The sequence below is a fragment of the Anoplopoma fimbria genome, chromosome 18 (assembly GCF_027596085.1).
Source record: "Anoplopoma fimbria isolate UVic2021 breed Golden Eagle Sablefish chromosome 18, Afim_UVic_2022, whole genome shotgun sequence".
NCBI lineage: Eukaryota > Metazoa > Chordata > Actinopteri > Perciformes > Anoplopomatidae > Anoplopoma > Anoplopoma fimbria.
This window is the reverse complement of record NC_072466.1, coordinates 1,291,362-1,304,396: the sequence shown is the minus strand read 5'-3', so window position 1 is coordinate 1,304,396 and position 13,035 is coordinate 1,291,362. Positions and strand designations below refer to the sequence as shown.

General features: G+C 39.1%; 1 protein-coding gene across 1 annotated transcript in view; it reads right to left on the bottom strand.

The window, feature by feature from the left end:
- Nucleotides 1-2,977: 2,977 nt before the first annotated feature.
- The window catches only part of LOC129106893 (heterogeneous nuclear ribonucleoprotein Q-like), a 14,263-nt gene continuing 4,205 nt past the window's right edge, over nucleotides 2,978-13,035 (bottom strand). The window contains 10 exon segments of the mRNA XM_054618165.1: nucleotides 2,978-6,260; nucleotides 7,990-8,136; nucleotides 8,139-8,385; nucleotides 9,167-9,288; nucleotides 9,405-9,554; nucleotides 9,648-9,853; nucleotides 9,953-10,088; nucleotides 10,373-10,549; nucleotides 11,358-11,579; nucleotides 11,750-11,868. Of these exon segments, the coding sequence (XP_054474140.1) occupies nucleotides 6,219-6,260; nucleotides 7,990-8,136; nucleotides 8,139-8,385; nucleotides 9,167-9,288; nucleotides 9,405-9,554; nucleotides 9,648-9,853; nucleotides 9,953-10,088; nucleotides 10,373-10,549; nucleotides 11,358-11,579; nucleotides 11,750-11,868 (1,568 nt within the window). The 3' untranslated portion in view covers nucleotides 2,978-6,218.

Sequence of the window (13,035 nt, the reverse complement as noted above, 5' to 3'; positions counted from 1 at the left end):
AATAAAACAGAACAAATCAGAAAATCAACATGATGAAATAAAACAACAACAAATATTTGCTGGAATGTTGTCCAAGCATAAACACATTTATACTTTACAAAGACAAAAAAATAATTATTATAATAATACTAAAATAAGAAAATGAAAAACAAACATAAATAAACAACAGGGAAGGTTTACTGAGCAACTCAACCACAATCTACTCCAACACTGGTTATGCATTCATAACCAAATATGTACAATTTAAATTATATTTCCAAATCACAACACAATATGCTACTTTGATTGTTATTAATAGTCACATTATTATTATTACTATTCCCTGTGTCATTGTTTTAATTCCACTATAGTCATTGCTGCTTTTATTATAAGTATTCTTAATGTTTCCTTCATTACTCTGCTTACTGTTCTGATTATATTAATCATTTATGTCATAAACACTGAATGTGTTGTTCATTCTGTACACATGACATCTACTGACTTCTGTCCATCCTGGAGAAGGAGGTGAGGACAGAGGATGTGATGGGTAAGGACAGAAGGACAGAGGATGTAAGGACAGAGGAGGTGTAAGGACAGAGGATGTGAGGGTGTAAGGACAGAGGAGGTGAGGGTGTAAGGACAGAGGGTCTAAGGACAGAGGAGGTGAGGGTGTAAGGACAGAGGATGTGAGGGTCTAAGGACAGAGGAGGTGAGGGTCTAAGGACAGAGGATGTGAGGGTCTAAGGACAGAGGATGTGAGGGTGTAAGGACAGAGGAGGTGAGGGTCTAAGGACAGAGGATGTGAGGGTGTAAGGACAGAGGATGTGAGGGTGTAAGGACAGAGAGGAGGGTGTAAGGACAGAGGGGTGTAAGGACAGAGGATGTGAGGGTGTAAGGACAGAGGATGTGAGGGTGTAAGGACAGAGGAGGGTAAGGACAGAGGATGTGAGGGTGTAAGGACAGAGGATGTGAGGGTCTAAGGACAGAGGAGGATGTGAGGGTGTAAGGACAGAGGAGGTGAGGGTAAGGACAGAGGAGGTGAGGGTGTAAGGACAGGAGGATGTAAGGACAGAGGGTCTAAGGACAGAGGAGGTGAGGGTGTAAGGACAGAGGATGTGAGGGTGTAAGGACAGAGGATGTGAGGGTGTAAGGACAGAGGATGTGAGGGTGTAAGGACAGAGGATGTGAGGGTGTAAGGACAGAGGACAGAGGATGTGAGGGTGTAAGGACAGAGGAGTGATAAGGACAGAGGATGTGAGGTGAGGGTGTAAGGACAGAGGATGTGAGGGGGATGTGAGGGTAAGGACAGAGGAGGTGAGGGAGGATGTGAGGGTCTAAGGACAGAGGATGTGAGGGGTGTAAGGACAGAGGATGTGAGGGTGTAAGGACAGAGGATGTGAGGGTGTAAGGACAGAGGAGGGTGTGAGGGTGTAAGGACAGAGGAGGAGGGTGTGTGAGGGTGTAAGGACAGAGGATGTGAGGGTGTAAGGGAGGAGATGTGGGTGTAAGGACAGAGGATGTGAGGGTCTAAGGACAGAGGATGTGAGGGTGTAAGGACAGAGGAGGATGTAAGGACAGAGGATGTGAGGGTGTAAGGACAGAGGATGTGAGGGTAAGGACAGAGGATGTAAGGACAGAGGATGTGAGGGTGTAAGGACAGAGGAGGTGAGGGTGTAAGGACAGAGGAGGTGAGGGTGTAAGGACAGAGGAGGTGAGGGTGTAAGGACAGAGGATGTGAGGGGTGAGGGTGTAAGGACAGAGGAGGTGAGGGTGTAAGGACAGAGGATGTGAGGGTCTAAGGACAGAGGAGGTGAGGGTGTAAGGACAGAGGATGTGAGGGTGTAAGGACAGAGGATGTGAGGGTGTAAGGACAGAGGAGGTGAGGGTGTAAGGACAGAGGAGGTGAGGGTGTAAGGACAGAGGAGGGTAAGGACAGAGGATGTGAGGGTGTAAGGACAGAGAGATTGTAAGGACAGAGGATAGGGGGTATTTGTAAGGACAGAGGATTTGTGGATTTTAAGGACAGAGGGGATATACTAAATAAACTGAATTGAATGTCAGTTATGACAAGATAATAATGATCAGAGGATGTGAGGGTGTAAGGACAGAGGAGGTGATTATTGTAAAATATGATTTGTAATTTGTGATTTTGGGATATACTAAATAAACTGAATTGAAATAATAATGATCATTATTAATTTAATAATGATCATTATTAAATTAATAATGATCATTATTAAGTTAATAATTAGAGAACAAAACATGTTACAAAGTAGGAGATAATAAAACAAAGGAAGCCAGAACAAAAAGGTAATAATTAAAACATTAATATCAATAACATAAATACATACTTACACATAATTTAACCATCTATCTTTAGTGTATTATGTTTAATCTGCTTTGTTAGCATTTCCCCCTCAGTTCTACTTTATTTTTATTAAATTATATCATATAATTTAACATAAAAAAAGATAATAAATTCATTATTTTGTTCGTTAAAAAGTGTAACAATTACTAGTTAAAATGAACTCGTCTTGCAGAGACTTGAACGCACCAAAGGTGTATTTTAGTAAACAGACATGGCAACCCAGAATCCAAACACGTCATTTCCGGTTGGGCGATCCCTGCTTTTCACAGCGCGTCATCAGAGGCTGGAATTATAAATAAATATTTATCAAACGAAGAAATTACAATTTAAATACAATTTAACTATTTTATTATAAATAATAATAATAATAATAAAAAATAATATTGTATTAATCTTGTGGTTTGTGTGGATGAATTGTTTCTCAATAGAGATTAAAAAATATAAATTTAAAGGTTTCCACCAATTGAGGCTGTATTTTTATGTATTTAAAATGTTATATATAGCAAGAATAATGATATAAAATGTCTTTTACTTGATTCATTTTACATAAATCTTTTTTATAACTTGAAAAATGAAAAAGAGTTTATGATCTAAATCATTCATATTTATAAGAAATGACACAACCCCAGATCAAAGTCAATAACTTTATTAGAAAAATAGGTTTACCTTACCTCACTGTACAGTATAAAACAATTCATTTGCAAGAATGCAAACACACTTGTTAGCAAAACAAATTATATATATATATATACACATTTATATATATATAATTCTTGACCCTTAAGATTGGTGATCCAACAGAGTCAATACTAATATGAAAAAAAAAAAAAAAAAAAAAAGAAGTAATCTGGCTCTTTTTCACAAATCCGGTAAAAAGAGAAAGAACAAGCTGCACAATCGTTTCTGAACTGGAAGAATTCTAAAAACATGAGTCAGATTTCATGGCAAACGTTACAAAACAGAAATTTAAAGACGACTAAACACTAATGATGTTTAAGAAACAAGAGTTTAAAGGAGGAAATCCATCTTCAGACGCTGTAGAAGAATAGTTACTTTGTGTTGAACTCAAACGGCTTCATTCTGGGATTTTCCTACAATTCCCAGAATGCCCTTCACCACCCACAGAAAAGGGTCACTGAATTTAAAACAGTGAAACAAGTTTGATGATGTTCTATACTTTTCTTGACAACAAAATCCCATAAAAACAGTGAAAACAAGTATTGTGTGAGAACCACGGCCTGATTTAGACTCAATCCCAAATACAAACACTCTCTAGAGCACCAAATGTGGATTAATCCGCCGCTGAAAATAGTCCCCAACAAATACATTACTCGTGTTTAGCATTAATTGTGAAATATTCAAGTGTTCCATTCCCTCATTTAGGCATTTTAAAGATATACTACATACTTTTTGGGATAAAAACTACATTTACAAGCTGTTTTTCAGGAGATGACTGATTAAACTATATATTTGTGTTTTTAAAAATTTGAGTAGGAACAATTTGTGTTTTAGTTTTTTTGTCTTTTGAGGGGATTTGTTGTTGACAGAAAGAAAAATACAGAATAACGCAGACTGATAATTTAGAATGTGTTTGGACTTTAATGATTTTTATTCACTATTAAATTGAAAGTAGAGAACTTGCTGAGGAATTCAGAACTAGCTATGAAGTAGTTGGAAGCTGTCTGGGTGATAATTTGTGTCTGCAGGTGAATCTTCACTCAGTTTCACAACCAAAGCCTGTTATTTCCCCTAAAAGCTCAAATATTCAGATGGATTTGCTCCTTTAAATCCTAAATAAACATTTTGATTTCCAATATAATGTTTACACTGATAGAGAAAAGACATGAATTAACACCAGTTTACTCTAGAATAAATTTGTCACAACCACACTTATGGCATGATAATCAGTCGACAGCGACATACAATGTGAAATGTATAACCATGCTTTTTTTTTTTTTTTTTTTTTTTTTGCCATGTTTAGTTTGATTCCTAAACTTTTCAGGAGCTGAAAGTGAATTCATTTCCTTCCAGACCTGCTTAGAGAGAATAAAATAAAAAGGACATCACAGATGTTTGTGCGGAGCAGACGGACCGAGACTTTGTAATCATCCTTACATCGATGGTTACAAACACAAATAACACAAATAAGACAGAAGAAACAATACGTTTCCCATCGTGGAAGACAAAAGGATGTCGGTGGTTTTCCAGGCATTTTTTGATTTCACAAAGAAAAATAACAGTTTCAAAAGAATCTGTCTAAACTACATCATCACTCAGTTCATGTATCAAGACAGTACGACGACATATTAGGGCCATTAAAGGTAAAATATATATATTTATATTTTAAATTACAGAGCCAGGGGAGGGAGGGTAATATTCATAGAAAAAAATCTGAATTTCATAGATTTAAATGGCAAATCGATGGAAAGAAAATGGGATATTATCTGGAAATATAGATTTAAGTGTTAAATTTATTGGAAAAAAACTGGGAAATTATCTGCAAATAAAATGTTTGATTAACAACAAAAAAACACATTTAAGAGGGAAAATAAGAGTATTTTTGGAGATTACAAAGTCAGAAATGAATAAGAAATCTGTAGGTAAAAAGGGAGGTAATATTCAGAAAAATAATATCTTAATTTTCCTGATTTAAGTAGTAAATTTACAAGAAACAACATTGATATTCTCTTCAAATTAAGTGGTAATTAACGAAAATACGCACAAATTTATGAGAGAATATTGTGGGTGTGGATTTTTTTTGTCAAGGAACCACATCGCTTATCTAAGGTCAGATCAACACCGTCACCTCGTAAAAGCTGCCTGTTAACTGGAATACAGTTTGGAACATGTTGAGATACATCATCTGTCCACTGTGCTGTAGTTCCTCATCCACATCAGTGTTGTTTTCTTCTGAATAGACACAATTCTCTGCAATTAATATATACATTTGTGGCTAAATCCGACTACAAAGTATAATTTGATTACATCATCCACAAAACACAACAAACAGCAGTCTGATGAGGTTCCTTGTAACAAAGAAAATTAACAGTTTCTGAGTTTTTTTGTTATAGATTTTTGACTCGATCTTTTTTTAAATTCACAACTTGAACCTCTGAATTTCTGAGTTATCTCTCACAGTATCTCCCCCCTCTTCCGGCTCTGTAACCATATATATGTTTTAAACCTAATACGCCGTCGTCAGACTTGTTCAGGCTCCTTTCAGGAGGACCAGCTAACACGGCTGCAGCTACGTCTCCACTTGGAGCTAAAATTCATTAAGTGCTCCGTTGTTGTTGTTGTTGCCTGTGCATATAACATTAAGTACAAACATGGGGGGGGGGGGGCAGAGCAGGGGAGTCCTTAAACCTGAGGTAGTTAACGGACCCGCGGTGGTTTAGGCTCTTAGAGAACCCGTTCTCCTGGAATACCCGACCTTCAACACCTCTGATAATCACAGATCATCACGTCTAGTCCATCATTACGATGTAGTTTAAGAGCTCAAAGAAACTACAAAAAAAATAACAGCATTAAAGAGCACTCCAAACTATAAAAAGTGCAAAGACTTTTCCAGAAGGATGTCCGTCATGAACTCCTACTCAGGAAGTCTCAAACGGCAGACTCTGGGGAGGTTGGGGGGGGATTATAAACTTAATTTAAAAAACAAAAAGCAAGCTCAAGATTTCCTCCTCTGATTATCTTCTAACATGGCAGTTTCTTTTTTTTTTTACAGGAGATCTGCTCCTTAACAAAGAAAATAAAATAAAAGAATAAAGGCTGGAATACCATTGGACCACTGAGTCAGGTGACCTTACCATTCCATCCACTTGGCAGCCGGCAGTGTGTGTGTGTGACGCCAAACGCCGGTCAGTCCTCATAGCGACTCGTCAGGACCGGCCTCGACCCCTTTTTCCTGCTAGTCAGGTAACAAAAGGAAGCAATTAGAGAACGGGAAACAGCATCATGTCACATCTCCACACACACACACTGATCTGAGTCCAAACACACACACACAAACACTCATCATAACTGTAAACCTCGGATTTAAAGCATGCACGTCTTAAAATAGAACATATAACAGAGAAATCAGTCTGGTTCGGATCGTAAATTCTGAGGTGCAGCCGGTGAAACATGGACACGATCGGACAGGCAGAGAGGAAAACGAGACGGGGAGGTTAAGAGCAGCCAAGAAATCTATAAAAGCAAAAGTAAACAAACGAAAATACTACAAGCGAGTCATGCATGGCAGTTCTCTCTCTCACAACAGCAGCAACAATCCTCCACACAAACATGCAAGGTTAGTATCCAGGCCTTCAACAGCTAGGTAGATCCTTCTGGGACAAGGAAAAGCTTCACTTTGACGTTATTAATAAATCAAATTGTGCTTTTTTTATTCCCCCCCACTAGTAACAAAAGGGACTTCAATGTGGGGGGGGGTGGGGCTCACTATTGATGCTGCATTGACAGTGAATTTAGGACACCAATTTGTGAAACAATGTTTTTTTGGACATGAGAGGAACTCATAAAAAAGGATGATGTCACCACACATACAGAGCACTTGAGAGATGCCGACTATTAAAAAAATAAAAAGGTGATTTTGTTTTTTTTAGGAATTTGATGGCATGCAAGGTGACACTGTAGCATGTGGCCAACACTGGCAAACCTTTAGTCCATTTTCTTCCACAAGGAAAGCCTTTTGTTTTTTCAATTTCAAGGCAATTTGAAGAGAGAATTTGCCGAAACATGAATTTGCAACACAATTTGAAGTTTTTTGTACACGTGTGCGTGTATGTTTATTAAAGCAGACAAACAGCAAAGAATACAAGCCAAAATGTAAAGCCAAAAAATAGGACGACGAAGGTCCTTTTTTTTTTTTTTTTTTTTTTTTTTTTTCTTTCTTTCCTTTCAATAACAAGACACGCATTACTTTGTGACAATACAAATTGTAATTTCATTTGTTTTTTTTAAATACAAGTTTAGGAGACATATGCTTTGTTGCTGTAAGCTACTTAAAACATGGAAACCAGAATCTCTAAAAACATACATAAAGCTATAGCCAAATAGACAGCTCGAGCACATATTTGCATCTAAAATTTTTCTCAAACGTTTATGGAAAATGTTTTAAAACGACCCATCTGTTTTTTTTAAAATAATAAAAAAAAGGAGGTAGGGGAAAGAAAACCAGTTCGCCAGAAACAAGTGGGAGTGTGACTACGGTTTTTTGAGTCCAAGCGGATTATTAAAATATGTACAAAAAGATATCTTGCCAGATGTCACCAATTTTGAGAAGAGAAAAAAATAGCAGGCAACCGTTACGGGACTGAGGGCCAATCAGATCAAGTCTCTAATAAAAAAAAAAAGACAAAAACAAAAAACAATAAAAACACGTATTTTTTGTTATCAAAGCCCTACGGGGTTTACTTCCACTGTTGCCCAAAAGAATCCTGATAAAATTCCTGGTTGTCGGATTTGTAACCGGAATAGTTACCAGAATGATCACCACCTTGAAGCGGTTGCTGAGCAATGGGTTGAGAGCCCCAGTTCTGATTATTGGTCTGGCGACGCTTGGAATCTGGCTGGTTGTACCCATCAGCTTTGCGCTTTCCTCCTACATTTCCACCGCGGCCACCCCGAGCACCACGTACCCCTCCTCGCCCTCTCGGCGGCAGGCCTCCTCTTGCTCCCCGCCCGCCGCGGCCCGGTCCGGGCCCGCCCCGCTGGGAGAAGCTGGACCTCCCTCTGGGTGCTCCGACGCCACCGCTGCCTCCACGTCCCCTGGCTGGAGAGGATCCGCCCGGGAGCCCCTGCTGCCGCCGCCGCGCCCTCGGCTCGGGGACTGGTAGTCGTCGTAGCCGTAGTAGGGGTCGTCGTAGCCGCCACGGTAGTTGTGATAGTCGTAGCCGTAGTAGTCGTAGTAGTCCTCGTACCCGTAGTAGTCGGGGGGGTAAGCAGCGTAGCCGCCACGGTTGCCGCCTCTGCCCCGGCCTCTGACCGGAGGAGGCATGTGGGAGGGAGGAGGGTAGTAGTAATAGTCATCGTACCTGAAGAGGAGGAAGGAAAGGAATAAGAAGAATGAGACCCATCATAACGTTGATATTAAGACATTTTTATGCAGTTCAGCTTTTATACATTTTTATATTCGATGTGTTTAAAGACAGCATTTCTGCACAGCGTCGATAAAGATCAGACGATAAAGTGTCGTACTATTTGTAGTTTATAGACTTTAAAAAAACAAAACTTTAAAAAAGTGTTTGCTCTGTAACTTGCTGCACACAAAGGAGGCAGACACTTGTATTTATCGGTCAACCCAGCAGCAATCTAACAGCACAATACATTTAATTTATATACTTATTTAGGCTATATAAAAAATTAAAATAAATTAAAGAAATGACTTAAGTTGTGCCCTGAATAAACAGATATTTGCAGGAATCAACAAGCAAAAGATGTTTTTATTAAGTCTATAGAATATGATGTGTAGGACAGGACATCTCTGTACCACAATATTTAATTTAAAATGTTATTATGAACATTTGCCTTCAACAAATATCTAGGCCATATTGCAATTTCAATAAAACGTTATTAACTTGTGCAGCCCTAGACGAAACTGACAAGTTGTATTCATAAATGAAAGATGTTTAAAAAACGTATTTAATTCTATTAGTCACTTTATTCAAATTATGATGTAGTTTAAAAGCACTTTTTTATGTAGTTTTGGGTGAGGACGTATGATATGACGACAGACATTCATAGCTTTGAATGTAAAGAAACGACACCATTAAGTGACGGTTCATCATCAGAGGACCATCTGAAGACGCTTCTTACATTACTGTTTTGGCTGCTTGTCTCTGTGCTTTGCGTTCCTTCCGTTTCTGATCGGGCGGCTTTGCGAAAACAATCTCGATCCGATCTCCCTCCAGCGGCTTTCCATTCATCTCCTCCAGCGCCTGAGAAAAAAAGCATCGAGTCAAAACACGTTTGTACACATCTCTGCAAAACGTCTCTTTGGTTCAACAACTAAACGTATTTAAGAGTCACGCTGAGATCCGTAGAGAATCCCTACCTTCACTGCACCGTCCCTCTCTTCAAAGTGAATGAAGGCGTAGTCTTTCAGCTTCTTAACTCGCTCCAGTTTTCCAAACTCACTGAAGGACGTCTCCAGAAGCTCCTCTGTGACGCCATTGGCAAGATTCCTCACAAATAAAACTTTGACCTGCAGAAACGGACACAGAGGAGGTCAAACCTTTACAAGTTCCCTACATGATGTACATTTATATCACGCAACACTGCGATCGTCGAAGCTGACCTTGGCCATGACCTCCGGGTCTGGGTCTTCGATGGGGTCGGCCCACTCCACCGTCACCACGTTGCCCCAGACCTTCACCTTGCCGCTCATTAGCCGGCGGCGAGCCTGGGCCGCCGTTTTGTGGTCTTCGTACTCCAGGAAGCAGAAGCCCCGGTTCTTCTTTTTGTCGTCGGGTTGATGGTACAGTATGACGTCACTGAGGCCCTCTGCGATCAGACAGTAGACATTTTCACAGATTATCTTTTCAACCTGCTGCAGCGGAGCATTATAGAACACATTTACATGCATTTATCAGATATTCTTACCTGTAACTTTAGAAAACTCTTCAACAATCTGCTCCTTTGTTTTACTCTTGGGAATGGAGCCAACGAATAGCCGGTTGTTGGCGACAGATATACACACACCGATGTGCTTGCCAGGGCGAATCTCATGATTATTGCACTGTAAGAAAGCAAACAAACAAATAAGTTGATGACAACAAATGCCTCCTACTTTTTGATAAGAGATAGAACATTTCACAAGCAAATCTAATACTTAACCTAAAGAACAAGAGGGGAAACTTAAACTACATGTTTGCACTTTTTTATACTCTGGTTGGCAATTTAGTTCCAAGATTACAGTTTATTTTGAGTAGAGTTTGCAGGGAAGTTTCCAGACTCGATTCTTGTTGCAATTTCATCTTCCCAGAAGAGAAGATTGTATTCTTGCGTTCCAGACAAACCTACCAGCTTCACCGCCTCCTGGGCCGCTTCTTTCGTGCAGAACGTGACGAAGGCGTAGCCTCGGTTCAGGCCACTCAGCGGGTCCATCATTAGCCTCAGGTCCCAGATTGGACCGGCCTTCTCAAAGAGAGGAACCAGCTCGTCTTCAAACAAGTCGCGGGGAATCTTCCCGATAAATATCTAGGGGAAGAAATAAGTAAAAAAACATTTAAAGAAACTGACATCACATTTACAGACTTTACTATCATCTCTTATCCTCTGAAGTAGGATCGCTGTATTGATTGATCAATGTTTGAGAACAACATTCATAAGGATGTGATATTAGGGAATTTTCACCCTTAAAATTGAAAATGGCTGTAGCTATCGTGATGTCATTAAGGTTTTGATAAACGCTTCTTCCAGAGATGAACACTTAAACAAAATCGCAATTTTGTTTACAGCAATTTTTTAAACAGCAGGAGAAGCAATATTTGTTAAAGGTGGGATGCCAGTCAAAATATCATCTTAAATTGAATATTGACATTTAGCAGAGATGACCTGGTCTACACATCTTATTCTAAAGACTTCAGAAAACATCTTTGGTACAGATCCCCAACGAAACGTATCACAAGTCTTAGTTTAGTCTATGAAACATAAGAAACACAAAATACTTAGTTTTCAATGATATACGACAGAAGAAAAGCAGGAAACCTTAATTTGAGAGGCTGAAATCAGAAAATATTGGAACTGATTCACTTTCTGATTTAAAAGAAAATGAAAAAAACAATTGATCAAAATAGTTGCCAACTTTACCTTTCTGAACTTATGCATTTAACACATTGTTGTTGTTTATAAGTCCTAACAAAGTAAAGACTTATCAGTGAAGAAAATACCCTAATATACTATTTCTCCTGGTGAGCAAAAGGAACCAAACAAAAACAAGTCATATTTTTGCCCGGGTAAAGAAAACAAGTTTGACTTCCTCTCAACTCAACATGACAAAGTGTACCTCTGTTCCAACGTTGGGTTGGGCGCCCGAGTACACAGACTCCGGTGGAGGCCCGCCATACTTCCGCTGGCCTGTTGTGACGTCAAGTGTGTAGTTGGTTCTGTCCAGGAGTTCTTTGATTTTAGCCTCGTCTGGTCCTTTAGTGGATTCTGAAACTTTAGTCCCTTGTTTCTCCCTCTGCCTGTAAGTCTTCATCACCCCACAGAGAAAGGCACTTTTGTTCTGGAAGAGAGAAGCGCTGTGTCAGAAACTAGAAGATGCACCTGGTGTTTTTTTATTGAGGAGGAAACAGCACAATTAAAATAACCTTTTTAAAGTTACAGTACGCAACGTAGGTCGTCCTAAAACATTTTAGCAAAGCACCCCGTTGTCTTCCAGAGGATTAAACTTACTTGCACGTGTGACAGATCACTCTCTTTGAACTGGACCAGCACTTGCAGGGCTCCCTCCTCATTGAACTCTTTCAAAGCTTCAATAGCTCTCTCGTCTAGGTCACTATGTGCTACTAGGCCTGATGAGCACAACAAAAAAAAGATAAATGTAAATATGGTGTAAAAAAACTGTTAAAAATGATCTTGATGACATGATCACCTGGGCAGGTTAGCACTGAGAAACAAAAGGACATGTGACTCATGCAGCTATGAGGCAGTTGCACAAGATCATCATAATAATGGATTTGCAGCAGAAGGAAATAAATGATTGCTTCCAAGTTTCATTATCATGTATGCAAATATTTACACCCCCATGCAGTGCCAAGTTTAAAAAAACCAAACAATCAATCTCTTAAAAAAGACATGCAGCAGAAATCAACTGGTTCAATCAAATAGTGAAGCCCAAACAGATAAAACTAGAATACAAGATGGTCAAACAAAACTCCGTTCTGGGCCTGTTACAAATATGGAATTTATAGATTAATCGTTAGAGAAACTGGGATGGATGATTTTTACTATTATTTTCTGACATTTAAGACACAGAGTCTCCTGTGAGGCCTTTAAATGTCTTGTTTATTACAATATAAATGTAGTGAAAAGAAGAAAATCTACATATATGGGAGGCTGAAAACACAATTTTCTGCCGTTTTGCATAAGATTTACTTCAGTTTACACTTAATTGATTATCAAATTAGTTGTTGATTTCATTAATTGCAGCTCTGAACCCTTTTATGATAATCTAACGGGTGTCATTTCAACCCTACGCTGGAGAAAGTCCTGCAGGTTCCTGCTGCTGCAGACGGACAGCTGCTCTATTGATCCTACCAGTGTCCCAGTAGCAGCTGCTCCCACCTTCATCCTTTAACCAGTTCAGTTTCTACACTTCACAGCAGGACTATACTTAGACCTGAGGCAACAAAGAAGGTACTTTTGTTTGAGCGATAATGGACAGAGGAGTTGGTATTTAATTATTTATTTCTGAGGTGCATTTTGTTGGGGACTATTTTAAGCGGCGGATTAATCCACATGTGGTGCTCCAGTGCAGTGGTTCTCAAATGGGGGTACGTGAAGGCACTACAGGGGGTATGTGAGATTTTTTTTAAATATATTTAAAATTAGCATCCATTCAAAAATCCTTTAAAAATAGTTATTTAATAAATATTCAATAAAATATACAGTACCAGTCAAAAGTTTGGACACACCTCATTCAACTACTTTGAAGAATCTAAAATATAAAACATATTCTG